Genomic DNA, 19,267 nt, shown 5'->3' with positions numbered 1-19,267 from the left:
CAGTTGTGCTTGTTCTTTCCAGTTTAATCTACTCTCCAGCTTATCAACTCTTTTTCTCAACTCTGCATTTTCTTTTTTGAGGTTTTGTATGGTACTTAGGCAATCAATGTTGATTTGCTTCAGGTCAAGTATCTCTTTGCACAAGAGTTGAAGTTATTTTTCCGTCATTTCCATCATCGCCTGCTGCTGCCTGCTCCGCTGTTTTTTGTTCATGTTGTTGTTGTTCTTTACCAATATGTGGTGCATTCGTAACGAGTACTTGTTGGCTTGCAGTCGATTTGTTGTTGTTGTTGGCTGCAATGACTTTCTTCGCATAGCGGTGCATCTGTCACAACGATATTCTTTGTTGCTAGACTTGAAAAGTTCAATGTCGACTGCTTTGATATTTACACATTTGCTGTGAAAATAGTTCAAACAGTCAGAACAATCCATTTTGTTTGGGTTATTCCGTTCCACTCTTTCTTTGCATATTAAGCAAACCATTTTGGAAAATTTAAATGATTTAAAAATGACTAATAATTTATTTTTGTTTTTATCGGCCTATTGATAAATGATTCAAGGTTCGATTCGAGCTCAAGGCCAGAACAATAATTTTTTTCTAATGATAATTATTGTTATTTTTAAATTTTTCTAAATTTGAAAAATTTTATTTTGTTTTGGAATAGTAAGTAGAAAATTTTTCAGACACCCTGCCATAGCTGCGCAGATAGATCCATTTCGAAGGCTGCTAAGCCTTCATCATCAGTACGCTTTAGGCACGCTGCGCTAACCATTTAGCTACACAGCGGTGGTTTGTTTGACTGGAAAATTGCTACTTCTTTTCCTTTTTACCAACTATATTTATTCAGTGTTGCCCCATCTGTTGCAAATCACTGATAATGCTGGATTTGTTTATTGTCAATTACTTTGTTTGACATTCCCAAGTGCTCATTGTTTATTAACAATTGTTTTGGCAGATAGGCCGATAAAAACAAAAACAATTGTTAATAAACCATGAGCACTTGGGAATGTCAAAAAAGTAATTGACAAACAAATCCAGCATTATCAGTGATTTGCAACAGATAGCGCAACACTGAATGAGACAAAACGACCATTCCTAGTGGGGTGCCATCAATGTTATCATTTCATTACTTTCGATTTCACTGTTTATCGTTATGTTTATTTTAATATCCGCTCATCGCTATTTTGCGTATTCCATTTTGTTTGATTAGCGGCACCTTGAAACCAAATTTCATTTCTGTCGTGAAGCCAAAGAAGAAGGGCGCAAACTGCGCTAAACATTTAAATTGTCAAATTTATATTTTCTGTGACATTATTATATGTGTAACTTTATTAAATATGTACATTTCTTTATAGAAATAAACAGCGGTTTTAAGCCAACAAAAGGATTGACCCTATTCTTTTTCATCGCCACTTCACGATACGATACCCTTATTTCGTAGTGCATTAAGTCGCGCGGTTCTTGTATGTACTTGTTCTTGTACATGTAAAATTTCACATAGCGGACATAACGGCTGTTTGATAAGCCATTGCTGGCTATACGTTTCTGATATTGAGAAGAGACGGAAGGGCATTACAAATGCTGAATCGCCCTCCACCGAGACGTAGCCCGCGTCTGCAAGAGTCAACGCCGCAATCAATAAATAGTTCTAGGGATATGAGTGCATCATCTTCCAATGCAATAGCAGCTCTTATGACAATGTCTGCTGTTTAAGCCACTACAGCGTCAGGATTTCAACCGATGACCACCACTGCTAACGCCGCTCCAGTACCAGTGGTCATACCAGCTGCCTACGCCGCCGCAGCTTCAACGGTTACATATACCACGAATGCCACCCCTATAGTAATGCCATCCGCCAATGTAAATGCAGCTGAATCAGCTACAGCAAATACCACATTTATTGCCACTGCCACCTCAACAGTGATCACTACGCCGATCTCAACATGTTTAGTAGGAAATAATACCACAACTACACACACCTGCAACACAGTCGCCACAAGTAAGACATCAGGATCAGAATACGAGAATGTTGCAATTTCTGCACAACAGGTGAGTCTTTTGTTTGATAAAATACAATCGCTGGAAAACCAGCTGCGAGACACACAAGCGCAGGTGCACAGCAACAATAGGCAGCGTGGCTCGTACGATGTTCAACCCGTCGAGCTCACAACAAGTAGCCTCAATTATTTGGTGCCATATGCACAGATAAACTGCACCAGTAGTGGGCAGCCGACAACTATATCAGGTGCTTCGCCAACGCACCTATATACCGTTGTGTCACAGCCAGCAACAACAATGCCTAACCTTACTAACGAGTACCAATCAAACGTCGCCTATAGTGCACTGCCTTGTCGTCCTTCTGTAACAACAACTAATGTAGATAATTTTTTAAATGGCTTTCGAACACCGCCATCAGTAGCCACCAATACAAATTATCACGCCTTGCGTAAACTTCAAGTTTTGCCTGATTTTAACGGTCAGCCGGAAGACTGGCCATTATTTTCAAATGCCTTTAACCAGTCAACTGCCGCCTACAGTTATACTAATTTAGAAAATAATCAACGCCTTTGGAAATGTTTGAAAGGAGAAGCTAGGGAAGTAGTCAAATCGCTGCTTATACACCCGGATAACGTAGTTGCTGTTATGGAGCAACTACAATTTAGATTTGGTCGGCCGGAGTGGTTGATACGAAGCCAACTTCAAGAGCTTAAAGAAATTAGTCCTTTACCTGAGTCTGCTAAAGAGAAACTTATTCCCTTCGCCTCAAAAGCAAAAAAGTTATATATTTTTTTACAATCCGTTAATGGTACACAGCAAACCCAACGTTATTGGAGGAGCTAGTCAGCAAGCTTCCTATCAGCAAAAGAATGGATTGGGCAAGATACGCCGCCGCCATCAAGCCATATCCAACTGTTGTCGACTTTAGCAACTGGCTCAGCGATTTAGCTAATTTGGTGTGTACTCTACAACAAAGTGACAGCCGACGTCGGGTAGTATTATACGCTATGGAGATCCGGTCGAGTCAACCCCAACCCACTGTCAAGTGCACAATTTTCAAAGGGCAACACAAAGTCAGTACGTGCAAAAAGTTTAATGATTCTAGTGTGGCTGATAGATGGGCTTTGACAAAGCAGAACCGCTTATGTTTTTCATGTTTGAGGAATGGCCATTCGTCGGGCGATTGCCGCAGCCACACATTGTGCACGGTTGATGGTTGTCAACGTAAGCAGAATAAACTTTTGCACGAGCCAAGCCAAGCTGCTAGTACGACGGTTACATCACAACATGAACAAAAGCTGGTAGGTACCGCCAACATGGTAGAATCAATACTGAGCTGCTCATCCAATACATCGAAACAACACGGGCTTCTATTCCGCGTCTTACCAGTAACTCTTTATGGGCCGCATAATAGGATTAATACATATGCAATGTTGGATGAAGGCTCCTCCATCACGATGATGGGCAAGATTCTTCTGGGGAAGCTTGGTATACGCGGAGAAGAATGCGATTTAAATATGCAAATGGTTTGGAGGAAGAACGGCACAGGAAGCAGCAACAGTAGGCAATGTCGACATCAGCGGAAAAGGGATGTGTTAGCGCCATAGGTTACGGCGTGTGTACGTTTTGCCAAACCTTAACCTTCCAGTGCAAAGTTTAAGTGACAGCGATTAGAATGGACTGTCTACCCCTAGTTTACCTAGCTTGCCTTTGACTTATTCAAACGTTGTTCCAATGATACTTATCGGTCTGGATCATTGCCACTTGGGTCTGCCCTCCATCACTATGCCACTGATGGATCGAGGTCCGTATGCAGCTAACACGGAACTTGGCTGGGTAGTCTTTGGGCCTACTAGTCAAAGGAGCGTATCAAGCGCAGCGTGTTTACATGTATGTAAGGTGAGCGATTTACATGCGCTAATAGAAGAATACTTTGACACTGATAGCTTTGGAGTACGTCCTGCGCCGGCTTTAAAAAGCAATGCTGATGAGCGTGCTGAACGCATACTTAGGCAAACTACAATTCACGTTAATGGAGACAGGAATTCTCGGGAAGAGTGACCATGCTAAGTTGCCTGATAGTTATCCGTTGGCTAAAAGCAGACTGTTAGGTATTGAACGTAAATTTAAAAGGGACCACATTTTCGCCGCAGCATACAAAGAAATTATACACCGTTACATAGAGAAGGGTATGCGCTAAACTTAGCACCGGGCGTTTTGGGTATAGTAAACACGAAGTTATGGTACCTGTCCCACTTCGCGGTGATGAATCCCAATAAGCCGGGAAAGCTCCACATTGTGTTTGATGCTGCCGCATCTTTGGGGGGCGTATCGCTAAATTCATGTTTACTTAAAGGGTCACAGGAGTATCAGCCAATGCCGTCCTTATTATTTAATTTTCGTGTTGGTTCAGTCGGGGTATGCGGTGACATAGCCGAGATGTTCCATTAGGTCTACATTCGTGCTGAAGGTAGATGCGCGCAGAGATTCCTTGGGAGAGATGACGAAAACAAGCCACCAGATGTATATGAGATGCACGTCATGACTTTCGGTGCTGCCTGCTCGCCGTGTGCAGCGCAATATGTGAAGACGCTGAATGCCTAGGAATATGCGGATCGATTTTCTCGCGCAGTAGAATCCATTGTGAAGTATCATTACATAGACGACTTTGTAGACAGTTTCGAGTCGGTGGATCAAGCAGTGAGTGTAGCAAAGCTGTCCCAAATACGCGCAGCAGCCGGCTTTCAAATGCATGAATACATCTCCAATTCTATCGCAGTAGTAGAGGCGCTAGGAAGTAAGAGTGAAGCAGGGAGCATCGGAAGCACAAATTTCAACGCGAAGAATCCATCGGCTGAAAAACTCCTTGGGATGTTTTGGCAGCCTCAAGGGGACACCTTCAGATATGACCTCAAATTTGTACGGGTGGCAGATGATGTCATCAGTGGCAGCAGGCCGCCAACAAAGCGAGAGGTACTTAGCTACGTAATGTCACGCGCACCGGATAGCGGAAATCCTTTCGCCAACCCCTCCCAGCGATTGGAGATGGCTTCCTACAAGCGAAAACGTAGCTGACGCAGCTACGCGTCGAACGAGCGATATAGATATTGAACCGAGAACACGCTGATTTTCAGGGCAAAAGCTTTTGTTTATGAACGTCGAGTCGTGGCCGCGTACTCCTATTGCTGTGAGTTCAAAAGATGAAACTGAAGAAGAAATTCAGAAGAAACATATATTTTTTTGCAAACAACTACAGTTTAATTGATTTTAATCGTTTTTCCTCATATATAAGGTTGAAAAGAACTAAGGCTTGGAGGTCTACATTTATACAACGTACCCGTTATGGAAATTTTGATGGTGGTAATCACGGATTATCATCGAAAGAACTACATGCTGCTGAAGTTTACCTCTGCCGCCAAGCGCAGTTTTCCGTATAAGATGTGGAGTTGGAACAGCTACAAAACGAACAAGTGGTGTCAAAGGAGAGTCCATTATGGAATTTGTTGCCGTACTTGGATGAAAATTCACTTATCAGGGTGGGTGGTAAGATTCAAGCTGCCAGCTGGTTACCATTCGACGCCATATATCCAATAATATTACCACCGAAATATCGCATTACGGCGCTAATTGTCGCGTATCATCACAGTAAAATGAAGCATCAAAATCTAGAAGCAACAATTGGTGAAATAAGGCGTAAGTATTGGATCGTTAATATAAGGCATGTTTTACGACGAGTTATAAGCGCATGTATCGAATGCAGGATCGCGCGTTCCAATCCAGTTCAGCCAATTATGGGCCCGCTTCCCGAGGACTGATTGATGCCATACGTCCGGCCATTCAGTTACACTGGCCTGGATTACTTTGGTCCTCTAAAAGCCACTATCGGCCGACGCACTGAGAAGCGGTGGATAGCCCTGTTTACATGCCTAACAGTCCGCGCGATACATTTAGAGGTTGCCTACGCTTTGTCCACTGACGCTTGTATCCTAGCCATCAGGAATTTCATCAATCTACGCGGTGTACCAGTTAGGCTGAGGAGTGACAACGGTAAGAATTTCGTCGGCGCTGATCAAGAAGCGAAACGATTTGATGAGATGTTCGACTGCGATCGTGTGAATGACGAGTTGGCATCGAAAGGTGTTGAGTGGGTTTTTAATTGCCCTCACAATCCATCCGAAAGTGGCATATGGGAGCGCATGGTACGCTGCGTGAAACGAGTCCTAAGCCATACCTTGAAAGAAGTTGCTCTGCGCGAATACACCTTACAAAACGTAATCATAGAAGCAGAAAATATTGTGAAGGCCAGTCATGCATCTTCCAATCTCCGCCTATCAAGAGGAACCACTTACTCCAAACCATTTCCTGCTCGGATCAGCTAATGCGATCCAAACACAATGTATAAGGGAGCAGGAGGACAAGAAATTCACTCGAGGCAGCTACGTGATAGGTTCTGGAAACGTTGGATAACTGAATATTTGCCTACTTTGACAAGGCGAGCTAAGTGGCGCGCACCGTCGAAAGAGATGAGTGTGGGTGATCTGGTATATATTTGTGATTCGAATATGCCGAGGCGACAGTGGTTCCGCGGCGTGGTCGAGTGCGTATATAGCGGTGCAGTTGGCGAGATGAGAACAGCGGATGTCAGAACCAACACGGAGTGCTTTGTCGCCCAATATCGAAGCTGGCCGTTTTGGACGTAATGTCTAGTGAATCCGAGGGATCCACGGGGGTGGGGATGTGACAAAACGCCTAGTGGGGTGTCATCAATGTTATCGTTTCATTACTTTCGTTTTCAATGTTTATCGTTATGTTTACTTTAATATCCGCTCATCGCTATTTTGCGTATTCCTTTTTGTTTGATTAGCGGCACCCTGAAACCAAATTTCATTTCTGTAGTGAAGCCAAAGAAGAATTGCACAAAACTGCGGTAAGCATTTAAATTGTCAAATTTATATTTTCTGTGACATTATTATATGTGTAACTTTATTATATATGTACATTTCTTTATAGAAATAAATAGTGGCTTTAATCCAACAAAACGATTCTTTTTCATCGCCACTTCACGATACGATACTGAATAAATATAGTTGGTAAAAAGGAATAGAAGTAGCAATTTTCCAGTCAAACAAACCACCGCTGTATAGCTAAATGGTTAGCGCAGCGTGCCTACCGCGTACTGATGAAGGCTTAGCACCCTTCGAAATGGATCTATCTGCGCAGCTATGGCAGGTTGTCTGAAAAATTTTCTACTTACTATTCCAAAAACAAAATACAACTTTTCATATTTAGAAAAATTAAAAATAACAATAATTATCATTAGAAAAAAATTATTGTTCTGGCCTTGAGCTCGAATCGAACCTTGAATCATCTAATAATTTAATTTAATTCAATTAATAAGTGAGTGCCCCACGATCACTTGCTTTCACGTTCGTAGTTGAATTTACGTTATTTAAGTATACGAGTATAAGCATCTTGTAAAAAGGGTATATCTGTGTACATGTAAGTTGAGGAGCCCAAGGACTAGGGCTCAAAAAATTAAAGTTAGCGGCCGCCCCACGGCCGCATTATAAACTGCACAGATCCAAATAAAAAATGGCTGATTTTCCTCTTAAATATATTTACCATTTATTCCCTTTGATGTCACAAAACAGACTGAATTTTATTCTAAACTAAAAGCTAACTCTAAGCTTCTACATTGATTTCTTATCTGCTAACACTGCACTTCCCACGATTGGCCGAAATAATATTTTATCGCTTGCGTGGCAAATCACACGACTTGCATTTTGTCTACATATACAAGTAATATAGTTATATTGCATAGATATATTTCTTTGTATAGACACATATGTATATGTATTTTTAAGTACACACTGTAGTTTTTATGTTGTTGTTGTTGTTGTAGCAGTGCTCCGCCCCACCTAATAGTTGCGGCCGATCACAAATTGTCATCAATACCCTCTAACGGGAGTCCAAGGAAACTTGCTGTTTCAACAGGGGTGGACCATAATGAAAGGGGTGTTAGAGGCGTTGGTTCCACATTACAATTAAAGAGATGGTTGGTGTAATGTGGGGACACATTGCAAGCGGAGCATACAATTTGTATGTCGGGGTTGATTCTGGATAGGTAAGAGTTTAACCTGTTACAGTATCCAGAACGAAGTTGAGCCAAAGTGAATCGCGTTTCCCTGGGGAGTATGCGTTCATCTTCCGCAAGTTTTGGGTACTGTTCTTTGAGTACTGGATTCACCGGGCAATTGCTAGCATAAAGGTCCGACGCCTGTTTGTGGAGTTCACCAAGGACCTGCTTGTGTTTTTTTGCTTCATACGGCTGAGTCCTCAGGTGCCGTATTTCCTCAAAATGCTTACGGAGATGACTCCTTAAGTCCCTAGGCGGTGTAGGCTCATCAATCAGATGTCTGTTGGGATGCCCAGGTTTCTGGTTATTCAACAGGAACTGTTTGGTTAACATCTCATTTATCTCCCTGATGGGGAGTATTCTCACCTCATTATGTAGATGGTGTTCTGGGGACATAAGAAGGCAGCCCGTGGTAGTTCTGACAGCAGTATTTTGGCAGGTGTGTAGCTTCTTCCAGTGGGTAATTTTTAATCTTGGCGACCATATAGGGGACGCGTAGCATGCAATAGGCTGGCCAATTGCCTTGTATGTGGTAATGCGCGTTTCTTTGTCTTTTCCCCAGGTACTGCCAGCAAGGGATTTGGGATTTTAATACGGCTCTGGATTTTCGGTACAATTGCGGCTGCGTGCTCACCAAAATGTAGATCCTGATCGAACATCACACCCACGATTTTGGGGTGTAGGACAGTCGGTAGCGTAGTGCCATCAACGTGGATGTCCAAAATGGTCGACATTTGGGACGTCCACGTTGTAAATAAGGTCGCGGAGGATTTAGTCGGTGATAATGCCAGGTTTCGCGAGGCGAAAAAACTGGAGAGATCAGGGAGGTAGCCGTTTATTCTGTTGCAAAGCTCATCGATCTGTGGGCCTGTGGCCATTATTGTGCGGTCATCGGCGTAGGAAACGATAGGAACTCCTTCTGGTGGCGAAGATAACTTAGATATGTAGAAATTAAACAAAAGTGGGGATAGGACACCACCCTGTGACACCCCCTGTTTAATTCTTCTTGGTTTTTATGTTTCATTTCTAAATAGCACCGATGCCTGCCGACCACCCAGATAATTTGCGGTCCATCTTTTAAGACATGGGGGAAGGGTAGACCGTTCCAGGTCTTGCAGTAACGTGCCATGGTTGACCGTATCAAAAGCTTTTGATAGGTCTAGCGCAACGAGTACTGTTAAATGGTGGGGGTTTTGATTTAAACCGCAATTTATCTGGGTGCTGATAGCATTTAGCGCGGTGGTGCTGCTATGGAGTTTTATGAAGCCATGGTGATGACAGGCTAGCTGCAAATTTGCTTTGAAGTAGGGGAGCAAAATGGCTTCAACCGTCTTGGCTACTGGCGATAGGAGAGATATCGGGTGATATGACTCCTATGTTAGCGGGTTTCCCAGGCTTTAGTAGCGGTACCACCTTGGCCGTTTTCCATTTTTCGGGTATGACAAAGGTGGAAAGAGACAGGTTGTGCTAAATATTTTTTTATTTATTTATTAAGTCTAGTAACAAATGTTTAGTACAGACACTTATGACTAAATTACAGAAACCAGCTTATATTTAGCTATGGAAAACACTAACAAAAAGAATTTATGTTATTACAGATTAAGTAATTTTTTAGTTTAAGTTGAAAAGCGTATTTTGAGTCGGAGAAATCAATATCCAAAACACTTGAGAAGCAATTAATTTCTGATAGGGCTCTGTTAATAGGCGCTTTTGAGTTATAAACAGTTCTACTCAGTCCTATGAAAAAGATTTCAAAGTGGCGGAGGTTTCTACAGGGAGTATTTAAGCATAGTCTTTCAAGAAGCAACGTGCAGTCAATTTTGCCCGTGAAAAGATCGAAAATGAACAACGACGCCAAAAGAATTCCGCGATTGTTTAGGGATGGTAAGGATATTAGTTGGCATCGAGACTCATAAGACGGGATCGGTTCAGAGAATCGTAATGAAATAAGTGCGAAGCGCATACAGATTTTTTGAACCCGCTCCAGGCGGTTGATGTGAACTGCGTGGTAAGGCCGCCAAATGAAAGCCGCATACTCAAGTTTGGACCGCACAAAGGACGTATATAAAACTTTGAGTGTGTAGGGGTCAGAGAAGTTGGCGGAATGGCGTCTGACAAAAGCAAGCATTAAAAGCATCTTAGAAATTCTGAAGCTGACGTGAGTGTTAAAATTAAACTTTGAGTCGAAGTATACCCCCAAGTCTTTAACTTCAAGAGTCGTTCGAAGAAAAGTGTCTGCAATATGATAAGAGGTATGAAGTGGTTTAGCAGCAGCAGTTTACCATACGTCACAGTGTGGCACTTACTTATATTAAGGAAAAGACGGTTCTTAACACACCAGATATAAAGCTTATTAATCTCAGATTGAAGAACAACGACATCATTATAACAACTGATCTCAGAATAGATCTTGAGATCATCAGCATAAAGCAGAAATTTGGTAGATGAGAAGCAAGAGCTAATGTCATTAATGAACAAGATAAATAGTAAAGGGCCCAGAATACTGCCCTGGGGCACTCCAGAGGTGGCCCAAAATGGTTTCGAATAAACACCGTCAATATTTACAACATTATTTCTGTTGTGCAGGTAAGATTTAATCCACTGTAGGAACGTAGAGTGGAACCCATAACAAGCTAATTTCGCAATTAAAATTTTATGAGAAATTTTATCGAATGCCTTGGAGAAGTCTAGGTATATTGTATTAACCTGAAAACCCCGCCTAAATGCCGCGTAGCAATCCTCAGAAAAGACAGCGAGGTTCGTTAATGTGGATCTGGCCGGGACAAAACCATGTTGATTGGCGCAAATCAGGTGCTTAATACTAAAGTAAAGCTTGTCATTGACAACACATTCAAAAAGCTTCGAAGTTGTAGACTATTTGGAAATAGGCCTGTAATTAGAACAGTAACTTTTGTTGCCAGACTTTAAAATGGGAGTGACGGATGCTTGTTTCCAGTCATCAATAAAAATACCCGATGCCAATGATTTATTGAATATAATCATTAATGGTCGTACTAGCGAAGGACAATTTTTCAATAGAATAACTGAAAGATTGTCAACATGAGTTCTGGAGGAATTTTTAAGTTTTATAATCCCCTCAACTATGTCTGCCTCAGTGAGAGTAAGTGACCCAAAATTATTAGCGGAGGGAGACTTAATTAACTTGTGTATGTTATCTGTATCTTCCACAGTTAAATCATTATCTGTGATGAAGTTCGCCGAGAAGAAGTCAGCAAAGAGATTATCAGCCTCATTAACAGAGTTGGCAATAATATTATTGTAGCATACTGATTTCGGTATGCTAGATACGCTCTTCATGGAGTTTATGTAATTCCAAAAGTTCTTCGGATTGCTCTTGATGTCTACCTCAAAATTTCTGACGTACTTAGCATATAAAGACTTATTAAGATTGTTAAATTTTTTCTTATAAACAATAAACAAATCATAAAATCTACGCTGATTAGTAAACTTATATTTTTTAAAGAACTTGTTTCACAAATTTTTTGATGTTTGAGCTCACTATTGTGCCAGGGAGATTTATAAATTTTATTTTTATATACCGGCACGATTTTTTCGCAAATCTTATGAATTTCATTTTTAAATACATTGAAAGACTTTCCAACTTCACTTTCGCAAAGCATAGCATCCCAATCAACTCCACGTAAAGTAGAATTTAAACGATTAAAATCACATCTTCGAAAATTGAACGATGTGTTCATATTTGATGTAGGAATACAGAAATACTCAATGAACTGAATTTCAAGCTTTAAGGGCAGGTGATGCAAGTTTGGTGGCGAAATGGAAGACGCAGGTTCCGAGATAACAAAACTAATATTGTTAGTTACAAAAATTAAATCAAGAGTGCGATGTAAAGAATTATGGAAACTATTAATTTGAGATAAACCAACCCCTTCAAAATTATCAATAAGATACGATTCATAAGAGCTGTTAATATTAGTAGGAGTTAAATAGAGATTGTTTTCAAGAGAGTATGAAGCACAAATGAGCAGTTGACCCAGAGAGCCATGAATCCGCACACAAAGTTGATCAAGAAGCGTGTCACTATCAGTTAAAGAAATAAGCGAGGCATGGAGACCGACGCGGGCGGCAATCAGCAGACCACCTCCTCTATTTAGGCCCGTCTTTGTTGCATCTCTATCCTTACGGAAAACATGATAAAGCTTAGGATCAAAAAATTCAGCATCTAAGAAATTACTATTCAGCCAAGTCTCAATGATGACAAATACATCATACTCCAATAAAGAACTAAATAGGCGCACATTTTCGGTATTGCTTCTAAGGCCAGAAACATTTTGAAAAAAGATATTGATATATTTGCATGGTATGTGATTGACACTATGAACTAAGTCTCCTGTTACAGTTTTGCGTCCTTTTGAAAAAAACGGAACTGGATCGTCACATTGACTGGCCACAACTCAGGCATCAGAACTTTATCAAAGTGCAATTCATCTACACTAAGTTTAAAATTTACATATTTACGGTTAATCGACTCCGACTCCTTAGCAAGCTTGCAACACTGCAGTTGATGCTTATTTAGATTAGTATGTTTAATCACATACTCAATAATATCCTCAGGTTTGAGCGAGGGTAAAAAAGAAGAAAGATGAAACAATCTGAAACGCGCCTCCGTGAACGCCTATGATTGTTATTAACATTATTGTTGTTGTTACCGACATTGTTGTTGGCATTCTTGTTATTATTATTATTGTCATTAGGCGAGCTAGGTTGAATGTCCAATCCCGACGATGTACTTGATTGCATATTAGGGTTCCCACCACTAGCAGTAATATTTAACTCATCAGGGTTAACAGCAATCGCAACAGGTTTTTCCTTAAGTGTGCGCTTCTGTGTAGATTTTGACGCTTTAGCATTAGCAGTATCAGCAGCATCTGATTTAACAGGATTCGTAGTATAAGTAGCATTGTTACGATTATAAACATCGTCAGCTGAAGAAGCCAATGCATTCACACTGTTAGCAACAACAGAGGCAAATGTTTGAGCACCAGTCGAAGCAATAACAGTCCCATCGGCAGAAGGTACACGATAGCATTATTAGCAGACATAGCATTACCCTTAGTAACATCTGTTAAAGAACATGTATTTTGCCCACTCACACCATTTGGCTGTACGGATGGCGAAGTGCCGTTGACATTGCAAAAAACAGGTGATAACATTGGAGAAATAGGGTAAACAGAAGATGTAAAAGACAACGGCAAAGACGAAAGCGCAGCTGTAGCAGACCCATGGTTATTGTTGTTTGTATTTTCCATCACACTAACACAGGATGGACTGACGGCACTATGTAAGAATTGTAGGTAATTAGCATTGTTGATGTTATCACAGTTAAAGTTTTGAGGTTGCTGATCTGATTTGATAAGTGATTTCAGCCCCTCAACTTCCTTCATCAAATCCTCGAATTTAGAGCTGAACAGATCTTTTAAAAAATCTATGCCAAGCTTTTGCGAAGCAGCAATAGAGTATAAAGAAGATAAAAAAGCGCTCAGGCAAGTTAACACACCCTTGACATAAGTATATGATGTTACGATTAAGCTTAAATAATTTCACATCATATTCTGAAATCTGGCCATCACAACTGTTTCTATGAAATTTTTTTTGGCAAAAACCCGAACATGGCACAACAAGTGAGTCATTTCTCGCAAAGCCTTTATTGCACTTAGCACAAAAGTCATCCATTTAAGAAAAAATTTTAAAGAAAATCACGGAGCAAACGAAACACGTCTATACGCGACGAAAGCCGTATTTATTTATTTATTTTGAAACCCTCTTTCCCTAGGCTTTTAAGCATCGGCATGGCTATGCCGTCTGGGCCTACTGCTTTGGATGGTTTAGCATGACCGATGGCATCCTCAACCTCTTTGGCGGTGATGATCATTGGTGAATTTATGTTTATGTGCGTGTCTGTTGGCCCTCCGTCTATATTTTTCGACCGTAGAATGCATTATATATTGTCGGCAGCGCTCCCGCATTTTTTCGCATCCGACAGCACTTTATCGCCAAAGGCGATGGAAACTTTGTCATTGTGCCTAGACGGATTCGATAGGGACTCTACGGTGGACCAAAGTTTACCTACACCGGCAGAGAGGTTACAACCGCTTAGGTGCTCCTCCCATTTCGCCCACTTGTGTTCATCCACAAGCAATCTGATGCGTTGGTTTATATTCCTTATTTGGGAATTGGATTGAGCTGTCTTATGAGGTCACGTTCTCTCGCTAAACTTGCGGCCTCCGCCGGGCAGTGGGGCCGAATTTCGGAAATTCTACCGGCGGGAATGAAACGAGCCGAGGCGGATTCAATGACCTTGCGGAAAGCACGCTCCCCTTGGCGGGCATCAGTCGGGATAGGGAGGGCAGCAAAGCGGTTGTCTGTAAAGGATTTGTATTCGTCCCACTTTCCTTTTTTAAAGTTAATGAATGTGCGTTTTTCTGTGACGATGAAGTCGGCAGAACGCTCGAGCTAAATAAGTATAGGCAGGTGGTCGGATGCCAATGTTACCATCGACTGCCAGTTGACGCAGTTTACGAGTTGTGTGCTCACGATTGAAATATACGGCGAACTGTGACAGCTTCCAGAGCTGGTGAAGTGTGAAATCATTTGGTGATGGAATCATTTTTGAAATTAGAGTTTTTCTACAATCAGTATTTCAAAATGTTTTCTTTATACGAGAATTATGCTTTCATTTTTTTTTATTCTGCAATCATGCAGAGAAATAAGGATTTCATACAGCACCGCATGCAATTGAAAAGAATTCTAAATCAGACTGCAGAAATAAATATATTGAAATCAGTCAGTGCACTCAGGTGATTTCACATTTTTGGTGTGTGAAGTCATGCATTCAGTACCAATCACTTACTACAAAAATGCGCAAATAGTACCTAAAATAGTACGAAAAAATTTTAAGTTCCTTTTTATGAAAGCTTAGTTTTAAAAATTGGTTAAAAAAGTTTTTGTGAAGATATTTACCGTGCGAAGATTTAAAACAACTTGCTCAAAAGCATTGAGCATGACAATTTTAAAATTGTCGAGTTATATTGAAAAAAAGTATCGTTCATACAAGTTGAACATTCCTGTCTTTCATATTAAATTTTTTATTGGAGTTCCTGATATAGCGATTTTTTTACTTGGGCATATTTAATTGACCCTCGGAGCCCTTTAATTTCGCAGTCACATCTTAAAAAAATTAAGCTAGATGGAAAATAAATGCTAATAAAATTTTCGAAAACGTAAGATTTTACAACTGTGAACCCCAGATACCCCGCTCCATACATAGAAATCTTTAATTTTTTATTTGAACCTTTAATTTTAAGAAATTTCGGTTGAATAATATGTTGCTTTCAGAAATGCAATAGACTATTTGAGTAAGCAGAAGCATTTTTAAATTTAGTAAAATTATTACTTATTTTCTAATGGTAAAATTGGAAAAGAAAAAGTGGTTTATAGTAAGTCTTCTACCCGCGTGTAAAGTTTGCATCATCGGTTTCAATCAATTTTTTCCCCGTGATCATTTTGATACATGGATATCTTTATTTATCTCGATTAGTTACGATGCAGAGTGACAGATGAAGCCAATAATCTTATTATCTTCGTTAAGAATAAAGTAAAATAGATATGTCCAAAATTTTATATCATTTGCGCACCATACAACAACATATGACACATTTATATAAAAATCTGTGAAAATCGGCGTGATATCGAGCAATCTATTTAAGTGCGCTTTGGGTATAAACTATTTACTTTACTGCAAAATTTCTAAACCGTACCTACTCGCTAAGAAGCATGGATCTTATTGATCTTGGTATTATTTAATAACGTTGTTTTTTGTGCTCTTTTTTGATAAAAAAAGTTTTTTGCACTTTTACTGGTTTTTTATGGTATTAGTAAAATATACATATACAGCAGAACCGGCAGAGGTTGTTCTGCCCTAAATTTGGCCTATATGCATACATTTTAATAAGCTTTTTCCGTCTAACTCTACCCTCCCCCCTCTTCACTTTTTCCTAACCCTTTTATTCACTCTTCCCTCCGTCTTTTTCGCTTCATCTATCTCCATCTTCGTCTCTTTCTATCCCTTTCTCGGTCTCCTTCTCTCTTTTCTCTTCTCTCAAGTTCTTCTCATTCTTCTTCATCCCTTATTGCCTTTCCCAGAGGGTGGTATGTATTTTCTTCTAGTCCCAGTCCCAGTCTCAGGCCGTTCTGGTCTACTTGCCGGAAAAAAGGGTCGTAAATACTAATATAGGCAAATTTATATACCAAATTTCATGCAAATCACATAGGACCTATGTAAATAGGTATGTGGGTTTTATTAATTCATGTCTTTATTTCGGCTTCGCATACATATTTATCAGTTTTGCAAGGTTGATGCGACTAAATCGAATATCACAATGAAAATTACTTTCGAGCTCTCAGCAACGGCTTTCATTTGATATCCATATTACCCACACATGCTAGGGGTACCCGGGTCCATTTTTCGGCCTATATCTCTAGACCGTATACGTCGATCGCAACCAAAGCTATGTAATAACCTCCGCGTGAGGTATACGCAACTTGTGTGAAAGCTTGAACAAAATCGACCGACGCATCTCTTCCAACACCGGCGACCAACTAACACACATTTTAGCCTTTCTTTTTATACTCAGCTGAGCAGAGCTCACAGAGTATATTAACTTTGTTCGCATAACGGTAATCCGTAACGGCATAAACTAATCGAGATAGATATAGACTTCAAAAAGATATAGATATAGATATCAAAATGATCTGGGGGAAAAAAGAAATTTATTTAGCCATGTCCGTCCGTCCGTAAACACGATAACTTGAGTAAATTTTGAGGTATCTTGATGAAATTTGGTACGAGAGCTCCTGGGCACTCATCTCAGATCGCTATTTAAAATGAACGAAATCGGACTATAACCACGCCCACTTTTTCGATATCGAAAATTTCGAAAAACCCAAAAAGTGCGATAATTCGCTACCGCTACGGATAAAGCAATAAAACTTGGAAAAAAAAAATGTTAAGTCAAATTATAACAAAAAATTGAACATCTTTACAGTATATAAGTAAATTATGTCAACATTCAACTCCAGTAAGATATGGTGCATCAAAATACAAAAATAACAGAAACTTTCAAAATGGGCGTGGCTCCGCCCTTTTTAATTTAATTTGTCTAGAATACTTTTAATGCCATAAGTCGAACAAAAAATAACCAATCCTTGTGAAATTTAGTAGGGACATAGATTCTACGACGATTACTGTTTTCTGTGAAAATGGGCGAAATCGGTCGAAGTCACGCCCAGTTTTTATACACAGTCGGCCGTCTGTCGTTCCGCTCGGCCCTTAATACGATAACTTGAACAAAAATCGATATATCTTTACTTTTACTTTACGTATTTATCTGAACTCACTTTATCTTGGTGTAAAAAATGGCCGAAATCCGACTATGACCACGCCCACTTTTTCGATATCGAAAAATGAAAAAAATGCCATAATTCTATACCAAATATGAAAAAAGGGATGAAACATTGTAATTGGATTGGTATATTGACGCAAAATATAACTTTAGAAAAAACTTTGAAAAATGGGTGTGACACCTTCTATATTAAGTAGAATAAAATGAAAAAGTTCTGCAGGGCGAAATCAAAAGCCCTTGGAATCTTGACAGGAATACTGTTCGTGGTATTACATATATAAATAAATTAGCGGTACCCGACAGATGATGTTCTGGGTCACCCTGGTCCACATTTTGGTCGATATCTGGAAAACGCCTTCACATATACAACTAAAGGCCACTCCCTTTTAAAGCTCTCATTAATACCTTTAATTTGATACACATATCGTACAAACACATTCTAGAGTCACCCCTGGTCCACCTTTATGGCGATATCTCGAAAAGGCGTCCACCTATAGAACTAGCCCATTCCCATTTAAATACTCATTAACACCTTTCGTTTGATACCCATATCGTACAAACACATTCTAGAGTCACCCCTGGTCCACCTTTATGGCGATATCTCGAAAAGGCGTCCACCTATAGAACTAAGGCCCACTCCCTTTAAAAATACTCATTAACACCTTTCATTTGATACCCATATCGTACAAACTAATTCTAGAGTTACCCCTGGTCCACCTTTATGGCGATATCTCGAAAAGGCGTCCATCTATAGAACTGAGGCCCACTCCCTCTAAAAATAACACCTTTCATTTGATACCCATATCGTACAAACACATTCTAGAGTCACCCCTGGCCCACCTTTATGGCGATATCTCGAAAAGGCGTCCACCTATAGAACTAAGGCCCACTCCCTTTTAAAATAGTCATTAACACGTTTCATTTGATTCCCATATCGTAAAAACACATTCTAGAGTCACCCTGGTCCACCTTTATGGCGATATCCCGAAATGGCGTCCACTTATAGAACTATGGCCCACTCCCTTTTAAAATACTCTTTAATACCTTCCATTTGATACCCATGTCATACAAACACATTCCAGTGTTACCCTAAGTTCATTTTCCTACATCGTGATTTTCCCTTATTTTGTCTCCAAAGCTCTCAGCTGAGTATGTAATGTTCGGTTACACCCGAACTTAACCTTCTTTACTTGTTATATATATAGATTTTTATTTTTCACACTTCACTATAATATTAAAACGAAATGCAGATATTCGTTGCTTTTGAAATTCGGCTTAAAAATTGCCCATGGAACAACTAAAGGCTCTCCTGAATTAAAAAAAAAAATGTCTTAGTACCTCTAAACCGCGGGTCCCCTCAGAAACCCCGGGCCCGGGAAATGAGCGCATGTATGGCAATGGTAATGGGGATATCTTTTCTTTCTTATTGTTACTGTTTAATAATATAACGATCACTAAATTTGTACAAAATGATGCTTTTTCGGAAAATATTTTATTAAATGAGGACGCAAACTTTCGGGAAAGCTGCGAAAATCATGCAATATTTATTCCAGAAAAGAACACAAACATGTCCACTGCCAAGAGTGGAGAAAGGGTTTTGTAAGTTTGTTTCATAAACTTCACCCTTAGATTGAACAAATGAAGTCTAAGCACTTCCGCAGTATAACATTTACAATTTTTTGTTGCATA

General features: G+C 40.0%; 1 protein-coding gene across 3 annotated transcripts in view; it reads left to right on the top strand.

Annotated features, from left to right (window-relative positions):
* Positions 1-1,522: 1,522 nt before the first annotated feature.
* The window catches only part of LOC137236834 (transcription initiation factor TFIID subunit 12-like), a 173,960-nt gene continuing 156,215 nt past the window's right edge, over positions 1,523-19,267 (top strand). For 2 of the 3 annotated variants that reach the window (XR_010948660.1, XR_010948659.1), the window contains exon 1: positions 2,087-6,926. Coding sequence is in view for 1 of the 3 variants with exons in the window: in XM_067759862.1 (XP_067615963.1) it covers positions 1,742-2,050 (309 nt within the window). In the remaining 2 variants the exon portion in view is untranslated. Of the gene's footprint in view, positions 2,051-2,086; positions 6,927-19,267 lie in introns of those variants that run through there. The other variant, XM_067759862.1, reaches the window with a different exon arrangement.

This window comes from Eurosta solidaginis, chromosome 1, assembly GCF_040869045.1.
Source record: "Eurosta solidaginis isolate ZX-2024a chromosome 1, ASM4086904v1, whole genome shotgun sequence".
NCBI lineage: Eukaryota > Metazoa > Arthropoda > Insecta > Diptera > Tephritidae > Eurosta > Eurosta solidaginis.
The sequence above is the reverse complement of the archived record's forward strand: the minus strand, read 5'-3'. Positions and strand labels throughout refer to the sequence as shown.